The sequence below is a fragment of the Pseudophryne corroboree genome, chromosome 7 (assembly GCF_028390025.1).
Source record: "Pseudophryne corroboree isolate aPseCor3 chromosome 7, aPseCor3.hap2, whole genome shotgun sequence".
Classification (NCBI taxonomy): domain Eukaryota; kingdom Metazoa; phylum Chordata; class Amphibia; order Anura; family Myobatrachidae; genus Pseudophryne; species Pseudophryne corroboree.
This window is the reverse complement of record NC_086450.1, coordinates 413,832,749-413,859,624: the sequence shown is the minus strand read 5'-3', so window position 1 is coordinate 413,859,624 and position 26,876 is coordinate 413,832,749. Positions and strand designations below refer to the sequence as shown.

Genomic DNA, 26,876 nt, shown 5'->3' with positions numbered 1-26,876 from the left:
GCAACCTATTTTCGCTATATGCAGTGAAAAAGTCTTGCTGTCACGTCTTTCCTAGCCTTTATCAGCGTAGGAATAACTGCATCCGGAATGGCCTTTTCCGCTATGATCCGGCGTTCAACCGCCATGCCGTCAAATGCAGCCGCGGTAAGTCTTGGAACATGTCCTGTCTGAGAGGCAGAAGCCCTGAGTCCTCTGAGAGCATTTCTTGCAGCTCCGGGTACCGAGTCCTTCTTGGCCAATTCGGAGCAAAGAATATTGTTCTCACTCCTCCTTTTATTACAATTCTCAGCCCTTGGGTATGAGAGAAAGAGGAGGGAATACATAGACCAACTGGAACACCCACGGTGTTACTAGTGCGACCACAGCTATCACCTGAGGGTCCCTTGACCCGGCGTAAAACCTTTGTTAGCTTTTTATTGAGGTGGGACGCCATCTAGTCCACCTGAGGCAGTTCCCATCAATTTGCAAACTGCGTGAAGACTTCCTGATGAAGTCCCCACTTTCCCGGGTGGAGGTCGTGCCTGCTGAGGAAGTCTGCTTCCCAGTTGTCCACTCCCGGAATGAACACTGCTGACAGTGCGCTTACTTGATTCTCCGCCCAGCGAAGAATTCTGGTGGCTTCTACCCTCGCCACCCTGCTCCTTGTGCCGCCTTGGCGGTTTACATGAACCCCTGCGGTCTGACTGGATCAGAACCGGTTGGTCGCAAAGCAGGATCTCCGCTTGACTTAGGGCGTTGTATATGGCCCTTAGTTCCAGGATATTGATGTGGAGGCAAGTCTGTTGACTTGACCACAGACCTTGGAAATTTCTTCCCTGTGTAACTGCCCTCCACCCTCGGAGGCTTGCATCCGTGGTCACCAGGATCCAGTCCTGAATGCCGAATCTGCGGCCCTCGAGAAGGTGAGCACTCTGCAGCCACCACAGGAGAGACACCCTGGTCCTGGGGGATAGGGTGATTAACCGATGCATCTGAAGAGGTGATCCGGACCACTTGTCCAGTAAGTCCCATTGGAAGGTCCTCGCATGGAACCTGCCTAAGGGGATGGCCTCGTATGATGCCACCATCCTTCCCAGGACTCGAGTGCAGTGATGCACTGACACCTGTTTTGGTTTTAATAGATTCCTGACCAGTGTCATGAGCTCCTGAGCTCTCTCTATCGGGAGATAAACCCTTTTCTGGTCTGTGTCTAGGATCGTGCCTAGGAGAGGCAGATGAGCTGTAGGAACCAACTGCGACTTTGGAATATATAGAATTCAGCCGTGTTGCCGTTACACTTCCAGAGAAAGTGATACGCTGTTCAGCAACTGCTCTCTTGATCTCGCTTGTATGAGGAGATCGTCCAAGTACGTGATAATAGTGACACCTTGCTTCCGCAGGAGCACAATCATATCCGCCATTACCTTGGTTATGACAATCCCGTACCGCAATTCTGAGGTACGCCTAATGAGGTGGATAAATGGGGACATGAAGGTATGCATCCCTTATGACCCGATTCACGATAAAGTCTCCCTCTTTTTAGGCTTGCCCTGACCGCTCTTAGCGATTCCATCTTGAACTTGAACCTTCTCAGGTATATGTTCAGGGATTTTTAATTCAATATGGGTCTGACCGAACCGTCTGGTTTCGGGATTACAACATGGTCAAATAATAACACCCTCTTGTTGAAGGAGGGGACCCTTGACCACCACCTGTTAAAGATACAATTTGTGAATTGCAGTTAACACTGGCTCCATCTCTTGGGGGGAAGCCCGCAGGGCCGTCGGTGAGGGGGCATCTTCTCACAGTCCAGCTTGTATCCCTGAGACACAATATCTATTGCCCAGGGACCTAACAGGGAGTGAACCCACTTGTGGCTGAACTTACGAAGGCGTGTCCCCACCGGGCCTAGCTCTGCCTGTGGAGCCCCAGCGGCATAGGTGGATTTTTGTAGGGGCCGGGGAGGACTTCTGTTCCTGGGAACTAGCTGTGTTGATCCCGGCTCTGACAAGAAAGGACGCACCTCAGACTTTCTTGTTACTTTATTCGAAAGGCTGCATTTAATAATGTCGTGCTTTCTTAGGCTGTGCAGGAATATAAGGCAAACTAGCAGAATTACCAGCTATAGCTGTGGAGACCAGGCCCGAGAACCCTTCTCCACACAATCCTCAGCCTTCCAAATGCCTCTTAAGTCGGCATCATCTGTCCAATGCATATTCTACAGGACACGTCAAGCAGAGATCGACATAGCTTTGACTCTAGGACCCAGTATACTCATGTCTCTTTGGGCATGCTTTATAACTATATATCTATCACTTAAGACAGCATCTTTAATATATTTACTAGGGTCTCAATCTCTGCTGATAAGGTACCTGTCCACGCTGCCACAGCGCTATAAACCCATGCCGACACAATCGCCGGTCTGGGTAGTATACTAGAATGTGCACGCTATCTGCAGGATCCCTGAGAATAGCAAGTGCTACCGTCTGTGCAAACAGGACACCCTAGGGGAAGATTCTCAACACATCCTGGCCCTAGTGGGGAAAGGATACAGCCTGAGAATTCTCTTGTGGGAAGCTGCCGTCTCTTGTCTGGAGATTCCCGCTCTTTTTCCTCATGAGAGGAGGGAAATTTACCTCAGCATTCTTCCCCTTAAACATGTGTACTCTCGTGTCAGGGACAGATGAGTCATCAGTGATATGCAAATCATCTTTTATTTCAATAATAATATATTGAATACCTTCTAGCCATCTTGGCTGTAACTTTGTATTATCGTAGTCGACAGTGGAGTTAAACTCCGTGTCGATACCAGTGTTTGTTATTTTGGATAGTGAGCATTGTGAGACTCTGAAGGTCTCTGTGACATAGGGACAGACATGGGTAGATTTCCTGTCTGTTCCCTAACCATTTGTGCAATAAATTCACCTTAGCACTTACACATATCCAAACAGTCGACGGAGACACATATCCAAACAGTCGACGGAGACACCCTCTCGCACACATATCCGCTCTATCATCTCCTTAGAGGAGCCTTTTACCTCAGACATGTCGACACACGCGTACCGACACACCACACACACACAGGGGATGCTCTATTTGAGGACAGTTCCCCCACAAGGCCCTTTGGAGAGACAGAGAGAGAGTATGCCAGCACACACCCCAGCGCTATATAACCCAGGGATTACACTACAACTCAGTGTTTACCCAGTAGCTGCTGTATATACAATTTTTGCACCTAAATTTATGTGTGTGTGTCCCCCCCCTCTCTTTTCACCCTTTGTGTACCAGGATACTGCAGGGGAGAGCCTGGGGAGCTTCCTTCCAGCGCAGCTGTGAAGAGAAAATGGCGCTGGTGTGCTGAGGAAGAAGGCCCGGCACCCTCAGCGGCGGGCTTCTGTCCTGTTTCTGACTAAAAATGGCGAGGGTTTTACACATATACAGTCACAGACTGTATTATGTGTATTTTTATGTCAAAGGTATTTTTATTGCTGCCCAGGGCGCCCCCCAGCGCCCTGCACCCTACAGTGACCGGAGTGTGTGGTGTGCTGTGGGAGCAATGGCGCACAGCTGCGCTGCTGTGCGCTACCTTAATGAAGACAGGAGTCTTCTGCCGCCGATTTCATCGCTTCTCTTCTGTCTTCTGGCTCTGCAAGGGGGACGGCGGCGCGGCTCCGGGAACGGACGATCGAGGTCAGGCCCTGTGTTCGAACCCTCTGGAGCTAATGGTTTCCAGTAGCCTAAGAAGCACAAGCTAGCTGCAAGCAGGTAGGTTTGCTTCTCTCCCCTCAGTCCCACGTAGCAGTGAGTCTGTTGCCAGCAGATCTCACTGAAAATAAAAAACCTAACAAATACTTTCTTTCTAGCAAGCTCAGGAGAGCCCACTAGGAGCACCCAGCTCTGGCCGGGCACAGATTCTAACTGGGGTCTGGAGGAGGGGCATAGAGGGAGGAGCCAGCACACCAGATAGTACCTAATCTTTCTTTTAGAGTGCCCAGTCTCCTGCGGAGCCCGTCTATTCCCCATGGTCCTTACGGAGTTCCCAGCATCCACTAGGACGTCAGAGAAAGGAGTAAATTATGACAATCTAAAGCCTATTAGTGTGTTACTAACAGTTTTAATAGCTTTAAAGGGTGAGAAACCAACAGATTCTGGACATTTTGTTGAGCTAAAAGCAGCAGGTTTGGAAGATAGACAATGTGGGAGGAGAAGGAAAGGGCAGAGTCAGGGATGACACCCAGACATCTCAGGGCAAACAGAGGAGAGGGAGACATCAGAGCAAGGCAGAGGGGGACCTTGGATATGGGAAAAGAAATGGCCAGTTTCGTAAATACTAAGTTTAAAGAAGCACTATGACATTTAGGAGGAGATAAAACGACAGGAGGTGGCTAGGAAGAGGACAGAGGGGATGGATGTAGAGAAGAGGTGAATTAGGGTATGGTCAACACAGGTGGTATTCGAAACCAAAAGAAGAAGAGAAGGGGACAGGAACAGGACTTTGAGGGATCCCAACAGGAAAGGTAAGAGGCGGTGGAAGCACAGTTTGTGGGCAGTAGTATTGAACAGTGCATAAAAAGTAGAAGAGTAGAGAGATGGCCTTTGAATTCAGCTGGGAGGAGGTCCTCATTGACCTTGGTGGGAGGAGGTCCTCATTGACCTTGGTGAGAGCAGTTCGATGGCATCAGTTTGGAGTGGGTTTAGGTGGAGTCAGAAGACGTGAGGTGGTTGTATACTGCCTGCTCAAGGAGCTTGGAGGACTAATGGATGAGGGAAATGAGATGGTAATCAGAGCGGCAGGAGTGGTCGAGGCAGGGTTTCATAAGAATGGACTAGGGCATGTTTCAAAGAGGAGGAAAAAGTACTATTGGAGAAAAAAGGTTGACCATGGTGGCAAGGTGGGAGCAGACAGCAGTGGGGAGGGACTGGACGAGGAAGGGGTGGGGTCAAGTGAAGGATGGGAAAGAGGGAGTAGACTTCAACACCAGAGAAGGACGTTAAGGTTGGCAGTATGGTCTTCTTTTCTTTATGTAACATTTGGGAATCCGACAGCAATTTACTGCCCAATTGAAGTTACCCAGAAATAAGTGCACAGAAATTGTTAACAAATTGCGGACTGCAGAAATGATAGTGGTAGCACAGTGTTACTCACCGCGACACGTCATCCTGGGGGAGACTACTGTACACCTTCATCATGTCCCAGGCGTCCGCTGCCTCCCATCCGTTACACAGTAACCGCTCCCTCTGTAACCAGAGCTCCCAGTGAATACACAGAACACAGCAATGACGTTCCGTTACAAAATGTTAATTGTTGTGCTCAGCTGGCCACAGTGATTTAAGGCCCATAAACACTGGCGGATATATTGGCTATTGAACGTCCGATCTATCGTGGGTCCGTCGGCCAGTGTGTACGGGCGATATGTCTATGAACAGACAAATCGCGTCGGCCCTGCAGCACAGCCGACAGCCAATATATCTACCGATATATTGGCGCATCGCTGTGTGTGTACGGCGACCGGCTGACTGCCGGTACACATGATGCGGCAGCCGGTGGTGATTGACAGCTGAACTGGGCGGGCGGGTGTACACGCCAGCCCAGTTCATGACGTCGGTCCCCGACGGATCGGGCAGTGTGTATGCACAGCACACTGCCTGTTCCGTCCATAGATATATATCTGCAGATCAATTGATCTGCAGATATATCTATCAGTGTGTACCCACCATTACAGTTACACAGAGGTACAGTTCTCTAAATATGCAATATAGGAAAAATGATGTGCACATATTTACATTTCCCATTAAAAACAAAAAAAAATTCCCCCCAGCATACCATAATGGACCAGCAACAGAGACATACATTCTACATGACAACAGTAATGCAGAGATTTCAATTACATACATTTGCAAACATATGGTAAGCCACCAACGCAGCAAGGCTTCTCTGCTCTGGTGGTCCTACAATGTTTGTGTTTGTTCTAGTCTAGATTTACCTCTCTCATACATGCACCCTAAATGGACCAATACATTGATTTGAGCAACAAAATAAGAATTTACTTACCGATAATTCTATTTCTCATAGTCCGTAGTGGATGCTGGGGACTCCGTAAGGACCATGGGGAATAGCGGCTCCGCAGGAGACTGGGCACAAAAGTGAAAGCTTTAGGACTACCTGGTGTGCACTGGCCCCTCCCCCTATGACCCTCCTCCAAGCCTCAGTTAGGATACTGTGCCCGGACGAGCGTACACAATAAGGAAGGATATTGAATCCCGGGTAAGACTCATACCAGCCACACCAATCACACCGTACAACCTGTGATCTGAACCCAGTTAACAGCATGATAACAGAGGAGCCTCTGAAAAGATGGCTCACATCAATAATAACCCGATTTTTGTAACAATAACTATGTACAAGTAATGCAGACAATCCGCACTTGGGATGGGCGCCCAGCATCCACTACGGACTATGAGAAATAGAATTATCGGTAAGTAAATTCTTATTTTCTCTAACGTCCTAAGTGGATGCTGGGGACTCCGTAAGGACCATGTGGATTATACCAAAGCTCCCAAACGGGCGGGAGAGTGCGGATGACTCTGCAGCACCGAATGAGAGAACTCCAGGTCCTCCTCAGCCAGGGTATCAAATTTGTAGAATTTAGCAAACGTGTTTGCCCCTGACCAAGTAGCTGCTCGGCAAAGTTGTAAAGCCGAGACCCCCTCGGGCAGCCGCCCAAGATGAGCCCACCTTCCTTGTGGAATGGGCATTTACAGATTTTGGCTGTGGCAGGCCTGCCACAGAATGTGCAAACTGAATTGTACTACAAATCCAGCGAGCAATAGTCTGCTTAGAAGCAGGAGCACCCAGCTTGTTGGGTGCATACAGGATAAATAGCGAGTCAGATTTTCTGACTCCAGCCGTCCTGGAAACATATTTTCAGGGCCCTGACTACGTCCAGCAACTTGGAGTCCTCCAAGTCCCTAGTAGCCGCAGGCACCACAATAGGCTGGTTCAAGTGAAATGCTGAAACCACCTTAGGGAGAAATTGAGGACGAGTTCTCAATTCTGCCCTGTCCGTATGAAAAATTAGGTAAGGGCTTTTATAGGATAAAGCCGCCAATTCTGAGACACGCCTGGCTGAAGCCAGGGCTAACAGCATTACCACCTTCCATGTGAGATATTTTAAGTCCACAGTGGAAAGTGGTTCAAACCAATGTGATTTTAGGAATCCCAAAACTACATTGAGATCCCAAGGTGCCACTGGAGGCACAAAAGGAGGTTGTATATGCAGTACCCCCTTGACAAACGTCTGTACTTCAGGAACTGAAGCCAGTTCTTTTTGGAAGAAAATCGACAGGGCCGAAATCTGAACCTTAATGGACCCTAATTTTAGGCCCATAGACAGTCCTGTTTGTAGGAAATGCAGGAAACGACCCAGTTGAAATTCCTCTGTAGGGGCCTTCCTGGCCTCGCACCACGCAACATATTTACGCCAAATACGGTGATAATGTTGTACGGTTACATCCTTCCTGGCTTTGATCAGGGTAGGGATGACTTCATCCGGAATGCCTTTTTCCTTCAGGATCCGGCGTTCAACCGCCATGCCGTCAAACGCAGCCGCGGTAAGTCTTGGAAGAGACAGGGTCCCTGCTGGAGCAGGTCCTTTCTTAGAGGTAGAGGCCACGGGTCCTCTGTGAGCATCTCTTGAAGTTCCGGGTACCAAGTCCTTCTTGGCCAATCCGGAGCCACGAGTATAGTCCTTACTCCTCTCCTTCTTATGATCCTCAGTACCTTGGGTATGAGAGGCAGAGGAGGGAACACATACACTGACTGGTACACCCATGGTGTTACCAGAGCGTCCACAGCTATTGCCTGAGGGTCCCTTGACCTGGCGCAATATCTGTCTAGTTTTTTGTTGAGGCGGGACGCCATCATGTCCACCTTTGGTTTTTCCCAACGGTTCACAATCATGTGGAAGACTTCTGGGTGAAGTACCCACTCCCCCGGGTGGAGGTCGTGTCTGCTGAGGAAGTCTGCCTCCCAGTTGTCCACACCCGGAATGAACACTGCTGACAGTGCTATCACATGATTTTCTGCCCAGCGAAGAATCCTTGCAACGTCTGTCATTGCCCTCCTGCTTCTTGTGCCGCCCTGTCTGTTTACGTGGGCGACTGCCGTGATGTTGTCCGACTGGATCAGCACCGGCTGACCTTGAAGCAGAGGTCTTGCTAGGCTCAGAGCATTGTAGATGGCTCTTAGCTCCAGGATATTTACGTGAAGTGATGTCTCCAGGCTTGACCACACTCCCTGGAAATTTCTTCCCTGTGTGACTGCTCCCCAGCCTCTCAGGCTGGCATCCGTGGTCACCAGGACCCAGTCCTGAATGCCGAATCTGCGGCCCTCTAGAAGATGAGCACTCTGCAACCACCACAGGAGAGACACCCTTGTCCTTGGAGACAGGGTTATCCGCTGATGCATCTGAAGATGCGATCCGGACCATTTGTCCAGCAGATCCCACTGAAAAGTTCTTGCGTGGAATCTGCCGAATGGAATCGCTTCGTAAGAAGCCACCATTTTTCCCAGGACCCTTGTGCATTGATGCACTGACACTTGGCCTGGTTTTAGGAGGTTCCTGACTAGCTCGGATAACTCCCTGGCTTTCTCCTCCGGGAGAAACACCTTTTTCTGGACTGTGTCCAGAATCATCCCTAGGAACAGCAGACGCGTCGTCGGAATCAGCTGCGATTTTGGAATATTTAGAATCCACCCGTGCTGTCGTAGCACGACTTGAGATAGTGCTACTCCGACCTCTAACTGTTCCCTGGACCTTGCCCTTATCAGGAGATCGTCCAAGTAAGGGAAAATTAAGACGCCTTTTCTTCGAAGAAGAATCATCATTTCGGCCATTACCTTGGTAAAGACCCGGGGTGCCGTGGACAATCCAAACGGCAGCGTCTGAAACTGATAGTGACAGTTCTGTACCACAAACCTGAGGTACCCTTGGTGAGAAGGGCAAATTGGGACATGGAGGTAAGCATCCTTGATGTCCAGAGACACCATATAGTCCCCTTCTTCCAGGTTCGCTATCACTGCTCTGAGTGACTCCATCTTGAATTTGAACCTTTGTATGTAAGTGTTCAAGGATTTCAGATTTAAAATAGGTCTCACCGAGCCGTCCGGCTTCGGTACCACAAACAGCGTGGAATAATACCCCTTTCCCTGTTGTAGGAGGGGTACCTTGATTATCACCTGCTGGGAATACAGCTTGTGAATGGCTTCCAATACCGCCTCCCTGTCGGAGGGAGACGTTGGTAAAGCAGACTTCAGGAACCGGCGAGGGGGAGACGTCTCGAATTCCAATTTGTACCCCTGAGATACTACCTGCAGGATCCAGGGGTCCACTTGCGAGTGAGCCCACTGCGCGCTGAAATTCTTCAGACGACCCCCCACCGTACCTGAGTCCGCTTGTAAGGCCCCAGCGTCATGCTGAGGACTTGGCAGAAGCGGGGGAGGGCTTCTGTTCCTGGGAAGAGGCTGCCTGCTGCAGTCTTTTTCCCCTTCCTCTGCCCCGGGGCAGATATGAGTGGCCTTTTGCCCGCTTGCCCTTATGGGGACGAAAGGATTGAGCCTGAAAAGACGGTGTCTTTTTCTGCTGAGAGGTGACCTGGGGTAAAAAGGTGGATTTCCCAGCCGTTGCCGTGGCCACCAGGTCCGATAGACCGACCCCAAATAACTCCTCCCCTTTATACGGCAATACTTCCATATGCCGTTTGGAATCCGCATCACCTGACCACTGTCGCGTCCATAACCCTCTTCTGGCAGAAATGGACAGCGCACTTACTCTTGATGCCAGAGTGCAAATATCCCTCTGTGCATCTCGCATATATAGAAATGCATCCTTTAAATGCTCTATAGTCAATAATATACTGTCCCTGTCCAGGGTATCAATATTTTCAGTCAGGGAATCCGACCAAGCCACCCCAGCACTGCACATCCAGGCTGAGGCGATTGCTGGTCTCAGTATAACACCAGTATGTGTGTATATACTTTTTAGGATATTTTCCAGCTTTCTATCAGCTGGCTCCTTGAGGGCGGCCGTATCCGGAGACGGTAACGCCACTTGTTTTGATAAGCGTGTGAGCGCCTTATCTACCCTAGGGGGTGTTTCCCAACGCGCCCTAACCTCTGGCGGGAAAGGGTATAATGCCAATAATTTTTTAGAAATTAGCAGTTTTTTATCGGAGGAAACCCACGCTTCATCACACACCTCATTTAATTCATCTGATTCAAGAAAAACTACGGGTAGTTTTTTCACACCCCACATAATACCCTTTTTTGTGGTACTTGTAGTATCAGAAATGTTCAAAACCTCCTTCATTGCCGTGATCATGTAACGTGTGGCCCTACTGGAAAATACGTTTGTTTCCTCACCGTCGACACTGGAGTCAGTGTCCGTGTCTGGGTCTGTGTCGACCATGTGAGGTAACGGGCGCTTTAGAGCCCCTGACGGTGTTTGAGACGCCTGGACAGGTATTAACTGTTTTTCCGGCTGTCTCATGTCGTCAACAGTCTTTTGTAAAGTGCTGACGCTATCACGTAATTCCTTCCATACGACCATCCAGTCAGGTGTCGACTCCCTAGGGGGTGACATCACTATTACCGGCAATTGCTCCGCCTCCATACCATTTTCCTCCTCATACATGTCGACACAACGTACCGACACACAGCACACACACAGGGAATGCTCTGATAGAGGACAGGACCCCACTAGCCCTTTGGGGAGACAGAGGGAGAGTTTGCCAGCACACACCAGAGCGCTATATATATATATATATATATATATATATATACAGGGATAACCTTATATAAGTGTTTTTCCCTTATATAGCTGCTGTATTATTAATCTGCCAAATTTAGTGCCCCCCCTCTCTTGTTTTACCCTGTTTCTGTAGTGCAGGACTGCAGGGGAGAGTCAGGGAGCTTCCCTCCAACGGAGCTGTGAGGGAAAATGGCGCTTGTGTGCTGAGGAGATGGGCTCCGCCCCCTTCTCGGCGGCCTTTCTCCCGCTTTTTTACGGAAAAACTGGCAGGGGTTAAATGCATCCATATAGCCCAGGAGCTATATGTGATGTATTTTTAGCCATCTAAGGTGTTTTTATTGCGTCTCAGGGCGCCCCCCCCCAGCGCCCTGCACCCTCAGTGACCGGAGTGTGAAGTGTGCTGAGAGCAATGGCGCACAGCTGCGGTGCTGTGCGCTACCTTATTGAAGACAGGACGTCTTCTGCCGCCGATTTCCCGGACCTCTTCAGTCTTCTGGCTCTGTAAGGGGGCCGGCGGCGCGGCTCTGGGACCCATCCATGGCTGGGCCTGTGATCGTCCCTCTGGAGCTAATGTCCAGTAGCCTAAGAAGCCCAATCCACTCTGCACGCAGGTGAGTTCGCTTCTTCTCCCCTTAGTCCCTCGGTGCAGTGAGCCTGTTGCCAGCAGGTCTCACTGAAAATAAAAAACCTAAAACTAAACTTTTCACTAAGCAGCTCAGGAGAGCCACCTAGTGTGCACCCTTCTCGTTCGGGCACAAAAATCTAACTGAGGCTTGGAGGAGGGTCATAGGGGGAGGGGCCAGTGCACACCAGGTAGTCCTAAAGCTTTTACTTTTGTGCCCAGTCTCCTGCGGAGCCGCTATTCCCCATGGTCCTTACGGAGTCCCCAGCATCCACTTAGGACGTTAGAGAAACATTACTTATTGTTTCTCTATTATATTCATACCCAGTATGAACCCAAAACCACAACTCCATCCCCCTAGTCATTCTCGGTTACAGTATACAAAAATATAATCTAAAACAATATAAAGCACAAACCTTTAGAATGTATTTATTTCTTTATTTCTTTAGCAACCAAGCAGGACACACTGAATCAGAGACGCGCTGGTAAAGTGACATTTTCTGCTTTATTTGATCTCCCCCTAATTTCAACCCACCACCCCCACTAACCCATTGGAGTTATTAATGACTTTCAATTCTGGGATTCCTGGGATTGATTTGGGCAACTAGATTATTATTTATTAGTCTGGCAGGCAGCAGCAGGAATCAGAGAGCGAGCACAGCCCCCCAATCCCAGACAGCTCCTCCCCTTCAAGACTTGCAGCAGTGATGAGACCGCATTGTGCTCCTGTCTGGCCGTGACCTACAGGACAGGCGCCACTGACATGTGTGACACTAGTCTGCGAGTGCCACACTCTCTGATGCGCAACGTCGTGCTCAGCACTGCAGTGGGCATGGCTGAAGAGGCAGGCTGGAGCGGGGCTGCGCAGTTCTACCTCTCTGATGTCACAGTGTCTGGGCTGAGTGATCAGCGCTGCCCTGCATAAAAACAAAACCACGCAAGTGCAAACTAATTCCACAGATCCCGGGATTGGAGGTCCAAGTTCGGGATTCAAATGCCAGTAATTGGGGTCAAAATCCAGGAATCCACCGATCCCAATCCTGGGATTGACATCCCTAATCATGTGATGACTTACTAGTAAGATCAGTAGTGTACAAACATCACCTTAGCCATGTGGTATAAATGACACTGGGTTACACAAGGCAGCTGATACCTTATCAAAACAAAACACATTAGAGTGAATAAAACAGGTTTTTACATCGGCTAATTGATCCACCCTTTGTACACAGCATAACTAAACCATGTAGGAATGGAGGCCAGCTAAATCAATAGTAGCTAAACAATTACTAAACTATTAATGAATTAACTGAATGACACTTGCGCACAGGCTGGAAGACCACACATTCATTACATATCAGTCTTCTTGTAGCCACATATCCATTATCGTGGCCAAGTCTGTCATATCAAATATACACCAGCTAACTTAAGAGCCCTGCGCCTCACTATCACTTCTACTGCCTAAGGAAGCGGACCCTGTCCGGCGAAGCGCGTAGCAACTGAAGACAGCTACCCTTACTTATCTTTTAGAATAAAGAAATAAAGTTTATATTTTGAAATAATTTTTTTTTCTGATATATTTTGTGAATACGGAATAAAATTAATTTTATGGAAAGTATCCAAGATGTTCTCACTTGAAACCTGATTTAATGCCTGAATAAAAAAAAAAAAAAAAAAAAACAACTTGTGTGACTTTGGAATAAAAACCTCCATTTATTGTATTTTTTTCTTTTCTTTTGAACCTACAAACTGGATGGATGTTTTTAAGTTTATGGCTCAACGAACAGAGCAAAAACATTTTCTCTGCTGAGTTCTTTTATGGAGATCACTAATACGTTGATTATTTTACACTCACTATAAAGGATTAAGAATTACAGGTTTGGAAAGGCATTGGTGTGTTATTAGGTGATCATTACTGTGGTGGAGGTGAGCAGTGCAGCTACAGTACTGAGGAGTCCAACTGTCACTCTTCTCTATCCAAGCAGGTGCTAATTCAATGCTGTCCTGACAAATCCACACGCCATAGCCTGGAATTGAGGTTGTGGGCAATGGCGTCACAAGGCGGGTGCGGCCCGCACCCGGGTCTGACGCCTAGAAGGGGGTGACACCAATCTGTGGGCTCCTCCGCAGTGACAGAAGCCAGGTGCTGCAGTGTGAAATTTTGCTACAGCACCTGGCTCCTGTCATAGCAGAGGAGCCGACAGCGCTGCAGACAGTCTCCGGGGGCAGCCCAGTATCTCCGGAGATGCTGGACAGGCCCCCGAAGTTACAATCTGTGAGACCACGCCCCCTTTTTTGACACGAGCGTGCCTCCGGCGCACTGGCATAGCAAGGGTACACACCGGGTGTCACCACACCCAGTGACGCCTCTGGTTGTGAGTTACCCTGATGTAGCGTTACTGAATGACTGACTGGGTATGCAGGCATCCAGATAAATAGTTGGAAGCTTTCTGGACCAGTTTTGCAGCCGAGACGAACTAGCTGTAAGGATCACGATAGCCGCCAGGGTTGGAAAAGCTATTTAAGTAAAAAGGTATTTACATAGTTAGGCGATGCAATGTGAGCCCTCTACACTGGCCATTAGTTTTTATCAAAAATTATATGAAAACAAAATTAAATAAAAAAAAAAAAACAAAAAAAAAAAAAACTAACCCAATATCTAAAAAGTAATCTGTAGCAGCTGTACTGGGAGAAAAAAAAAAAAGTCTTCTCCATTTATTTAAAATAGAACTTTGTACACCAGTAATACTATGCAGTAACAATGCCCTGCTAGCAACAAACAACGCTTACCTTGTCGCCATCCAATCAGTACTGTCTATATCACTTCTCTGCCTTTTGGCTAAGATCAAGTGTAGTACCTGCTCAAGAGAAACACTTGGTGTGGTACCTGTTCTTACACGGGGGTCGTGAGAGGCCCCTGGTGTGGAAAGGAGAACCACCTTGTGGAGTACCATGCTGGGGAGGAACTGGCCCTAGTTGAGAGTGGGCTTAGTATCCGGTGTCCTTTTAGAGGGGTGAAATAGGACCCTTGTGGAGAACAGCCTAGTTCAGTATCTACTCTTGTGCCGAGGGTTGGTCCTGTACCCTGGCATTGAGCAGGGTCGAGGCTTGGTCTGGGTGGAGGTCGGGAGCAGTCTGAAGCCCGAGGTGCTATGTGCCCCTGGTGCAAGCAGAGCCTAAAAACGCACTGGTGTACACCCCACCATGCACGAGTATGGCACTATTGCACTTCCCCACTTCTGTCTGCCACACATTTTCCTTTCCCCCGGCGTTTTGGCTAGGGCAGGGTTAATTTTTACTTTTTCCCCGGACTTCTGGATGGGGCTTATTTATTTGTTTATTTTTTACGTGTGCTGGCACTACACACCTTTATGTTTTTTGTGAGTGTGTCAAGTTTTCGTGGGGTTTGGTTGAGACCCTTATGGGTCACCCTCTCCCCTTGTTGCCGAGGCCCTCTCCTTTTGGGCAAGGCTGAAGGTTTTTTGTTCCCCAGGGGGAAGATTCAGCAAACCTTGGGAAGAGAGGGACGGCCCTGAGCCATGAGGTGGAGGGAAGTCTGAAGACCCTTGCCCCCTTTAAGGGGTCCCTCAGCGCTTCGGCAAGGTGGGACCCGAAGTTCCTTTTTCCCCTCGGTATGCCTTTTGGCTCTGAGGGGACGGGGAGCAACGGGACCCTTCTCCTTTTGGAGAGGGTCCAAATTTCTATGCCCCCAGCACGGTTTTGCACTGTTCACTGGGTGATGAAGCCACGCACCTCGGGCTTCAAGGGTAAAAAAAAAAAAAAAAAATCTGTACTGTCTATGTGAGCCAGCACAGTGGTTAATCAGAAAAAACGAGATTTATGGTAAGAACTTACCGTTGTTAAATCTCTTTCTGCGAGGTACACTGGGCTCCACAAAGATTAACATCTGGGTGTAGAGTAGGATCTTGATCCGAGGCACCAACAGGCTCAAAGCTTTGACTGTTTCCAAGATGCACAGCTCCGCCTCCTCTATAACCCCGCCTCCGTGCTCAGTTTCGTTAACCAGCCCAATGCAGTAGCAGGTACCAGAGACGACAATCGCTCGTAGCCAATTACACCACACACTCACCACGGGAGAGGGTGTCAGCTTCTTTGGGTTGGTATGGCATAGCCGCTAAGTGTGTCAGGGTGGGCGCCTTGTGGAGCCTAGTGTACCTCGCAGAAAGAGATTTAACAACGGTAAGTTCTTACCATAAATCTCCTTTTCTGCTGCGGGGTACACTGGGCTCCATAAGGATTAACATCGGAGATGTCCTAAAGCAGTTCCTTATGGAAGGGGACGCACTGTAGCGGGCACAAGAACCTGGCGTCCAAAGGAAGCATCCTGGGAGGCGGAAGTATCAAAGGCATAGAACCTTATAAACGTGTTCCTAGAGGACCACGTAGCCGCCTTGCACAATTGTTCAAGGGTCGCACCACAGTGGGCCACCCAAGAAGGTCCAACTGACCGAGTAGAATGGGCTTTGATGGTAGCAGGAGCTGGACAACCAGCCTGTACATAAGCATGTACAATCACCATTCTAATCCATCTGGCCAGGGTCTGCTTGGAAGCAGGCCAGCCACGTTTGTGGAAAACCAAACAGTACAAACAGAGAATCAGATTTCCTAATGGAGGATGTTCTCTTCACATAGATACGGAGAGCCCGTACCACATCCAAAGACCGTTCTTTGGGAGACAACTCAGGAGAATTAAAGGCAGGAAGCACAATCTCCTGGTTAAGGTGGAAGGAAGACACCACCTTGGGTAAATAACTTGGGCGCGTTCGAAGAACCGCCCGGTCACGGTGAAAAATCAAATGGGGGGGACTTACAGGATAAGGCACCCAAGTCCGAGACCCTCCTGGATGAAGCAATAGCCAGCAAAAACAGCACCTTAAGTGAGAGCCACTTAAGGTCAGCAGAGGCAAGAGGTTCAAATGGATACTCTTGCAAGGCCTCCAGTACCACCGAAAGATCCCAAAGGGGCCACAGGAGGTACATAAGGAGGTTGAATCTGCAACACGCCCAGAGTGAATGTATGAACATCCGGAAGGGTAGCAATCTTTCTCTGAAACCAAACCGACAAGGCAGAAATGTGAACCTTGAGGGAGGCCAGACGCAGGCCTAAGTCCAGGCCCTGTTGCAGGAAGGCCAACAGTTTGGCCATGCTAAACATGAAAATGTCATGATTGTGAGACGCACACCAAGTAAAGTAAGCATTCCAGACCCTATGGTAAATCCGAGCAGAAGCCGGCTTACGGGCCTTCAACATAGTTTGAACGACCGCCTCAGAAAAACCCTTGGCCCTCAGGACGGAAGCCTCATGAGCCATGCCATCAAAGCCAGACGGGCCAAATCCCAGTAAACACAAGGGCCCTGAACAAGGATGTCTGGTCATTGTGGAAGTAGAAGGGGACGATCTAGCGAGAGGCCCTGAAGATCGGAGAACCAGTGCCGTCTGGGCCATGCTGGAGCGATCAGAAGTAGGTTTCCTCCTTCTTGCTTGAACTTCCGTATTACTCTGGGCAGGAGTGACACCGGAGGGAACACGTACGGCAGCCGAAAGTTCCATGGAATTTACAGTGCATCCACAAACGCTGCTTGAGGATCCCTTGTCCTTGCTCCGAAGACCGGAACCTTGTGATTGTGTCGTGACGCCATCAGGTCCACATCTGGAAGGCCCCACTTGTCCACGAGAAGTTGAAACACCTCTGGATGGAGGCTCCATTCTCCGGCATGTATGTCCTGACGATTGAGAAAGTCCGCTTCCCAGTTTAGGACCCCCGGAATGAACACTGCGGATATGGCCGGCAGATGGCGTTCTGCCCACTGAAGAATCCTTGATACTTCCCTCATTGCCATGCGGCTTCAAGTGCCGCCTTGATGATTGATGTACGCCACCGTGGTGGCGTTGTCCGATTGTACTTGAATAGGCCTGTTCTGTATTAGATGCTGGGCCATTGTCAACGCATTGAACACTGCCCGCAGTTCCAGAATATTTATCGGGAGTAGAGACTCTTCAGGGTCGGTGGACCAAGGAGGAGAGTGTTTTCCAACACCTCATGTGTCTCAGACTGGCATCCGTCGTCAGAAGAACCCAGTTGGATATCCAGAAGGGACGGCCCCTGCTCAATTGTTGGTCCTGAAGCCACCAGCTCAGTGACAGGTGGACCTCCGGAGACAAGGAGATCATGTGAGATCTGATCCGGTGAGGCAGGCCGTCCCACTTGGTCAGAATTAACTTCTGCAGAGGGCGAGAATGGAATTGAGCATACTCCACCATGTCAAAAGCAGACACCATGAGACCTAGTACTTGCATTGCCGAATGTATCGACACTTGCGGACGAGATAGGAAGCATCGAATCCTGTCCTGAAGCTTCAGGACTTTCTCCTGAGACAAGAACAACCGTTGGTTGTGGGTGTCCAATAACGCTCCGAGATGTAACATGCTTCGAGCAGGAACCAGGGAGGATTTCTTCCAGTTGATTAACCACCCGTGGGCTTTCATGCACTGGACTGTCAGATCAAGATGACACAGGAGACGTTCTGGTGAATTTGCCAGGATCAACAAATCGTCCAAGTACGGTAGGATCCTGACGGCGGAGTGTGGCCGTCATGACCGCCATAACTTTGGTGAAAACTCGGGGAGCCGTTGTCAAACCAAAAGGTAACGCCCGAAATTGGTAATGAATGTTGCCCACCGTAAACCTCAGGTACTGTGGATGAGACACTGCAATAGGAATATGCAGGTAGGCATCCTGTATGCCCAGGGAGACCATAAAGTCCCCAGGCTCCAAGGCCAGAACAATAGAGCGCAGAGTTTCCATGCGAACCTTGGAGACCCGCACATGCTTGTTTAAGGACTTCAGATTGAGAATGGGCCGTGAGGACCCGTTCGGTTTCGGGACTAGAAACAGCAGTGAATAGTACCCCTTGCATCTCTGAGCCAGAGGCACCGAATGCAGAGTGTTTGCCTTTGTCGGGTCCAGAGGCACATCTGTCAGGCAAAATTGATGAGGGGGACGATTCTTGAAGAATACGGCGTAACCTCGAGTGACGACTTAACCTTACCCAGGCATCGGAAGTGGTCTTCAACCATTCCTGGGCAAAACCTAGAAGTCGGCCCCCACCCTGGGATCCCCCAGAGGGATGCCCACCCCGTCATGCGGCAGGCTGGTCAGTTTTGGAAGCAGGCTGATGGGCAACCCAGGCTCGTTTCGGTCTGGGCAGGTCTGGAAGCACGAGCTTACTTTGGCTACGTCTGACCTTTTGCTTTACCTGGAGGACGAAAGGGCCGAGGGAAAGTACTTTTAGCCTTCTGTACGGAAGGAGCCGTACTAGGTAGGCAAGCTCTTTTAGCAGTAGCCAGATCAGCCACAATCTTATTGAGGTCTTCTCCAAAGAGAATGTCTCCCTTGAAAGTAAGCACCTCCAGGGTTTTCTTGGAATCCATATCCACCGACCACGATCTCAACCAAAGGATACGTCTGGCCAAGATGGACGTAGTAGCAGCCTTGGCCGGCAGCACCCCGGCATCGGAGGCTGCCTCCTTAAGGTACAGAGAAGCCGTGGTAATATAAGAGAGACATTGTCAAGCATGTTCAGATGCGTTGGAAGGCAGATCCGCCTCAAGCTCCTGAGCCCAAACCTCAACAGCTTCAGCAGCCCATGTTGCTGCAATGGTTGGCCTACGCACAGCCCCCGTTAGGGTGTAAATCGCTTTCAAACAACCCTCCACACGTCTATCCGTCGGTTCCTTCAGAGAGGTGACTGTAGTTACTGGCAGAGCAGAAGAAACTACCATGCCCTCCACATGAGAATCTACAGGCGGAGGAGTTTCCCAATTCTTACATCCGCAGAGAGAGGATAGCGAGCCAACAATCTCTTATTAGGTGTGAATTTTGGCCCCGGATATTCCCAGGATTCCTGACATTTGTCAACCAGGTGTTCAGAATGAGGTAAAACCTGTTTAACCACCTTCTTACGTTTAAACCTATCCAGCTTTTTAGAGACAGCCTCAGGCTCATCAGACACCTGAAGAATGAGCCTAATTGTCTCAATCAGATCAGGGACATCCACCAATGACTTCCCTTCCCCATCAGAAACATATGAGTCAGTGTCTGTGGGATCAGTATAAGCACCATCCTCCTCAGAGGACGTGTCCGGGATAACAGTGGATTGGGAGGAGGTAATGGCCCGTTTAGAAGACGAATTAGTCTTAGGCGGGCGAGAGTGACACTTAGATTTAGTCAGTGCCCGGTTCAAATGCTGTAAACTGAGTGGAGATTTGATCTGCCTATGGCGGAGTAATAGCAGGGACCATAAACTGCTGCAATGGCACAGGCGGTCCTACAGGGGGCGCCAATTTAGTTACAAGCGTGTTTAATAGCGTGGAAAAGGTAGCCCAATGTGGGTAATTTGTTGCCCCCGGTGCTACAGACCCACTGTGGGGTAAGGAACCCCCTGAACCTGAACTCTCTGCTGCCAAATTTTCCTCCAATACGTCTGCAGCATCATCACCATGCAGTGTGGGAGAAGCCCCAGCTCCGTTACCTCTTGTAGCTGACATAATAGAAAGAACAATATTGGGCAACCTGGTACAATTCATAGCAGCGATATACCTGGCAATAACCCCCCCGTGAAGTGCGACTGTGGCAGCACAATTACCGTGAATCCAAGAGATATATAGGGTGACTATAAATCACAAGTAAAAATACACAGGAAGTATATCTTGTGAAAAAAATCCTATATTATACAGAAAACCTGATACACTTAGCCCCCACAGGTTATGGAATATAGGAATAGCACGCTGAGTGCAATACCCAATAAGGCAGCCACGCAGCAGCTACATGCACACACATATATATATAGTCACAAGCGTACCATGCAGAAATGATGCACCATAAAACTGCACTGGACTAGCAATACAAAGTAATACTCAGTAATGCTATATGTGTCAACAATAGATATAACAAAGCACAGTAGATACTGGATGTATATCACAGGGCGTTTGTACCACACAACCCTGAATGTATGCACTCTTTCTTAACTAACACTGTCCCAGTGACAAGTAGAATACTTAAGTGTCCTGTAAAATGTACCGCACTGGCGATCAGGTGGCTTTACAGAGGAGGATTTGCCCCAACAGTCCCAGGAACAGCTCAGCTCCGTTTGTAATGGCTGTGGACAGGGAGTGAGGTAGACATATGCAGCTCCAGGGAGGAAGCATTCACAGAAATGGCGCCCTGGGGCTGGGGGAGGGGCTATAGGTTAGGCCTTCTCCCCTGCTGGCATCCCCACTGCGGGCTCTGAAAACGGGGCTTTTAGAGAGTAAAAACCCCATACCTGTGCCCAATGTCCCTGGTGGCTAGTGGAGCGGCTGCCCAATAACAGTGTCCACGACAGCGCACGCGCGCGGCCCGCCTCCCACGGCCGTGCCGGATCGCGGTACAGAGCGGCCAAAGAGAACCCATACCTCCTCCGTACCTGCGGCCACGCGATCCTGGAGGACAGCGGCGTGTGTGTAAACGACGCTGGAAAAACACCGGAGCCTCCGCTGCAGTGACCCGGCAACCAGGGCGCGGGAGTATACAGCGCCGCTGGGGGTGATGAAGCTGCAGCAAAGAAAGTCTATGTGACTTTACACGCTGCAGCCCTTGAAGTATGTAAAAGTATTCTTCTTTTCTTCAAATAAAGCTAACCCCCTGTTAAGTGCCTGCTTACTGCATGGCACCAACTTACAAACTGAGCTCCGGTGCACGGAGGCGGGGTTATAGAGGAGGTGGCGCTGTGCATCTTAGGAACACAGTCAAAGCTTTGAGCCTGTTGGTGCCTCGGATCAAGATCCTACTCTACACCCAGATGTTCATCCTTGTGGAGCCCAGTGTACCCCGCAGCAGAAATATATATTTCCTTACAGCACCTGATCCCTGTCTAACACAGCAGCAAGAGCCTGTTACAATTAAATACTGGGGCGTGAAGAAGTCTGGGACGTTTTTTAAAGAGGCAATCATTTACAAGACTAAACTGTGCCATGTAAATGATTGCCCCTTTAAAAAAAAAAAAGGAAAAAAAGTCTGAGTTCAGTCGGCATCCCGCATGGCCGCTAAACTCTGACTTCATTACATCCCAGCCAATATCTGAAGAGTGAGGAGACCTGGATCAGGCTCTTTAGGTATAAAATATAATATAATATAATATAATATATAATATAATATAATATAATATATAATATAATATAATATATAATATATATATATATATATATATATATATATATATATATATATACACACACACACACATACATACACATACATATACATACACATACATACACACACACACATACATACATACATACATACATATACACACACAGTTGTGCTCATAAGTTTACATACCCTAGCAGAGTTTGTGATTTTCTGGCCATTTGTCAGAGAATATGAATGATAATTCACAAACTTTTCTTTCACTCATGGTTAGTGGTTGGGTGAAGCCATTTATTGTCAAACAACTGTGTTTACTCTTTTTAAATCATAATGACAACAGAAACTACCCAAATGACCCTGATCAAAAGTTTACATACCCCAGTTCTTAAAACTGTGTATTGCCCCCTTTAACATCAATGACAGCTTAAAGTCTTTTGTGGTAGTTGTGGATGAGGCTCTTTATTTTCTCAGATGGTAAAGCTGCCCATTCTCCTTGGCAAAAAGCCTCCAGTTCCTGTAAATTCTTGGGCTGTCTTGCATGAACTGCACGTTTGAGATCTCCCCAGAGTGGCTCAATGATATTGAGGTCAGGAGACTGAGATGGCCACTCCAGAACCTTCACTTTATTCTGCTGTAGCCAATGACAGGTCGACTTGGCCTTGTGTTTTGGATCATTGTCATGTTGGAACGTCCAAGTACGCCCCATGCGCAGCTTCCGGGCTGATGAGTGCAAATTTTCCTCCAGTATTTTCTGATAACATGCTGCATTCATCTTGCCATCAATTCTGACCAAGTTTCCAGTGCCTTTGTAGCTCACACATCCCCAAAACATCAGCGATCCACCTCCGTGTTTCACAGTAGGAATGGTGTACCTTTCTTCATAGGCCTTGTTGACTCCTCTCCAAATGTAACGTTTATGGTTGTGGCCAAAAAGTAAAATTTTGGTCTCATCACTCCAAATGACTTTGTTCCAGAAGTTTTGAGGCTTGTCTCTGTGCTGTTTGGAGTATTGTAAGCGGGATGCTTTGTGGCATTTGCATAGTAATGGCTTTCTTCTGGCAACTCGACCATGCAGCCCATTTTTATTCAAATGCCTCCTTATTGTGCATCTTGAAACAACCACACCACTTATTTTCAGAGAGTCCTGTATTTCAGCTGAAGTTATTTGTGGATTTTTCTTTGCATCCCCGAACAATTTTCCTGGCAGTTGTGGCTGAAATTTTTGTTGGTCTACCTGACCGTGATTCGGTTTCCACAGAATCCCTCATTTTCCACTTCTTAATTACAGTTTGAACACTGCTGATTGGCATTCTCAATTGCTTGGATATCTTTTTATATCCCTTTCCTGTTTTATACAGTTCAATTACCTTTTCCTGCAGATCCTTTGACAATTCTTTTGCTTTCCCCATGACTCAGAATCCAGACAAGTCAGTGAAGCACTGGATGAAAGATGCAAGGGTCTTTCAGGAGTCCAGAAACTCACTGACCTTCTATACACACACACTGATTACAAGCAAACAGATCACAGGTGAGGATGGTTACCTTTAGTAGCCATTCAAACCCGTTTGTGTCAACTTGTGTGCATGTTATCAGGCCAAAATCTCCAGGGTATGTAAACTTTTGATCAGGGTCATTTGGGTAGTTTCTGTTGTCATTATGCTTTAAAAAGAGTAAACACAGTTGTTTGACAATAAATGGCTTCACCCAACCACTAACCATGAGTGAAAGAAAAGTTTGTGAGTGATCATTCATATTCTCTGACAAATGGGCAGAAAATCACAAATTCTGCTAGGGTATGTAAACTTATGAGCACAACTGTATGTATGTATGTATGTATGTATGTATGTATGTATGTATGTATGTATGTATGTATGTATATATAGATATTATATATATATATATATATATATATATATATATATATATATATATATATATATATATAAGGGGACCTGGATCAGATTCTGCTGGCCTAATACATCCACACGTGACACAAGACTTGCATGTCATGATGAATGCTGCAGGTGCACAGTCCCTCAATCATATCATTCCTGGACATTCTGCTTGATCAAGAGGCAAAGCCGAGGTGGAGACAACTGGGGGCAACAACACCGTTCCCACAACCCAACAAGACACACACACATACATTACCAGCAGCTAGCTAAGAAAAGGCTGCAGACATGTTAGTTCTTGGACGAAAGTGCCTACTACATATAATGTATACAGGAGCTGAAAGTAAGGTGTCGCTACGGATCAATACAAATAAAGGTCTGACGTTAATTCAATACTGCAGAGAAGATAGGAGACCCAATTGCAGCACATTGGCGATAACAGGGAAAGGCTGCTGACCTGAGACTGGAGTGACTGACAGGCCTCTACTCCGAGCAGGTTACACTGTCTCCTGTGCAGGTTCTCGATCATAATCTGTCCAAAGCGATCTGCCATGTTCACCTGGTGGGAAGGAGAACAGAGGTTGAGACATATCCTTATCGTATCACTGCCTCTTAAAATGACTAATTAAACTCAGACAGTTCCCAGCAAATACTTTAAAAACTTGTAAAGTGCTTTTTTTTATTCCGGCCAAATAAATTAAATCCGGCCTGGCTGGAGTTTATGAAAAGTAAATATGACCTGACCTAGTATTGCTACCTGATGACTTTCCAGATTCCTTTCCAACATCTTTCAAGTTTATAATTATCTTCTGTAAGAATGGTATAAGGGTTAGCATTACTGCCTCACAGCACTGAGGTCATGGGTTCGATTTCCACCATGGCCCTAACTGTGTGGAGTTTGTATATTCTCCCCGTGCTTGCGTGGGTTTCCTCCGAGTGCTCCGGTTTCCTCCCTATCTAAAAATATACTGGTAGGTTAATTGGCTCCCAATAAAAAATGAACTCTGTTGTGGGAGTATACGTGTGTTTAGGGCAGACTAGATGGGCCAAGTGGTTCTTATCTGCCGTCCATGATGTTCTTATCTAAAGTCCATGATGTGATTCTATAGATTTGTGTAGTGCTTACAGCCGCGCGCCCAGTGGGGAAACTAAAATAAGCCCATAACTGGCTTTGCCGCAGGACTCCATGTTAGTTAGCAGAACGATAGCCTAGTAACTGCACAGGTCATATGTTTGTTCCAGTGTAATACCAGCTAAACAGAAAACGTATGTCTGCTACGGACTTCCGCTACCACAGCTGTGCCTATTCCGCCAAGGCCACCCCAGGCGAATATTATTGCAGTCTTATAATTTCCTATGATACCTATCTGTTACCAATTCCCAAAAGCTCAGCTCCGGACCCCCCTTTCCTCCGAGATTTCCTCCCTTCCTTTCCTCCGAGATTTCCTCCCTTCCTTTCCTCTGATTTTCCAAAGTGAGGCAGTGGGAGGAGAACAGACATATCCGTCGACTACTAATGTTACATTGTAAAGACATAAAGACAAAACAGGTGCCTATCAGACTGGTCACAACAGAATTCCATTTCTACCTGTTCGTAGGTTATAAACATGGCTGTAGGGAACGTGCTGGAAGCCCACTTCAACAGGCCGGCTGACTGCTCCGTGGTCATATATACTAACACGCACTCCGCCACCAGAAGCGTCGGCAGACTGAAAACAAAAACAGGACTTTAGAGTTCCGCACTCGAGCTGGGAGAAGCGAGTTGCTATGCCCAGAATGTCAGGGACATTCTTGGACATAAAATGAATACAACCGGAGAAGCAGAGACAGTAAATGTAATAGAAGGGAAGAGTTAGCACTCTAGTTTAAGTGTTATTTAATGTGCAGTGCACACAGTGCAGGGAACGAGCTGCAATATATGCAACATATTCAGAGTGTAGGAGACTGCACTTGAACTCATGGCCTCTCTCATACGGGATAGGATAGGAATGTTCCGACACATCTTACTCAAGATCTCTTTACAAGGCTGAGAATTCCAGAGATATGAGAGTAACTTATCCTATATAATAAAAGGCTAACAATGCTCTTCACCTCTATGGGGGGAATTAAAGTGTTTAGCGTGCTGGCGACCACTAGACAGCACCCGATGGAGTAATTCAAGTGTTGCTCCATCGGGCATGCACTGCTGCCGCCACTGACATTACTGTTAATGTTGTTCCGTCATTTTGATGTGCTGGTAACTAGTTACTGTATAAAAGTGGCCTACAGGGCAACACTAACTACATCATTTCATGGTAACCCCTCACCCCCAAACAGGCAACATATATAGATACATACACACACACACAAAAGATGTAAGGCGCTGGTATATGGTAAAAATGTATCTTACTTTTACTCTTCTCAAAAACACATATTGTCTACAAAATTTATACAATGAATATATAGAGAAAAGCATCAGCCGGCCGGCATTCCCTGTAATTATGCTTATAACACAATTAAAAATGTAAAAAATATATGTAAAAATTATTCAGCAGTATGGATAACAATGTGCTATTCTGTTGTCAGAATGAATTACTACCAGATGTGATTTCAGTCCTGAATTAGTATTGAATATAATATGTAGCAATAATAAGCACTATAGGTAGCAATTTGTTTCCCACAATTGAGTGATTGGCAACAGTTCACAGGGTAATGTGGAAGTTAGGAGAATCGTATATGGAAACAAAGAAGTATTTACCACTTTCATGGAATAGATTGTCACTCACTTTCCTCGCGGCCACTGGTGCTAATGTCTTTTGAGAATGGCCGTATCCAGAGGAATATTCGTTGTAAATGTTAGTATTACACTCTCCACTAAGGGGGTCATCCTACCCGATCGCTCACTGCAGTTTGTCGCAGCGCAGTGATTAGGTCGGAACTGCGCACGCACCGGTGCCGCAGTGCGCCGGCGCATTTGTCAGCCGTCAGTGCCTAGCGATTGCCTCTGAGACAGAGGCGGTCGCTGGGTGGGAGGGGGCTGAACGGCGGCATTAAGCCGCCGTTTAGGGGGGAGAGGTCCGGCCAACGCAGGCGTGGCCGGACCATTGGGGGTGCCTTTGCACTTCTGCGGAGGGGGGGGGGGCGGCACTGACACTAGCCCTGTGCTGGGCGTCCACCCGCATGTCAGTGTGAATGATCGCAGCTGTGCTAAATTTAGCACAGCTACGATCAACTTGGAATGACCCCCTATATCCCTTTGTGGAACAATGTTCACCGTTGCCAATAATACCCCTTTCAGACTAACAAAAAAATTCCCGTGTTATTGCACATGAACGCGCATCAACCCGGGAATGTGCTCAGTGTGAAAGGGTACAGGAACAATATCACG

The 26,876-nt window shown here is 47.9% G+C and overlaps 1 protein-coding gene and 1 pseudogene across 2 annotated transcripts in view; one reads left to right on the top strand and one right to left on the bottom strand.

Moving 5' to 3' along the window:
- Nucleotides 1-26,876, bottom strand: part of LCMT1 (leucine carboxyl methyltransferase 1) — an 84,161-nt gene that overhangs the window by 17,570 nt on the left and 39,715 nt on the right. The window contains exons 7-9 of one of the 2 annotated variants that reach the window (XM_063934742.1): nucleotides 25,098-25,218; nucleotides 23,967-24,068; nucleotides 5,126-5,217 (exon numbers count right to left, since the gene is read on the bottom strand). In XM_063934742.1, coding sequence (XP_063790812.1) covers nucleotides 5,126-5,217; nucleotides 23,967-24,068; nucleotides 25,098-25,218 — 315 coding nt within the window. The remainder of the gene's footprint in view (nucleotides 1-5,125; nucleotides 5,218-23,966; nucleotides 24,069-25,097; nucleotides 25,219-26,876) is intronic. The other variant, XR_010182121.1, reaches the window with a different exon arrangement.
- LOC134946717 (U2 spliceosomal RNA) lies at nucleotides 14,226-14,298 on the top strand (annotated as a pseudogene).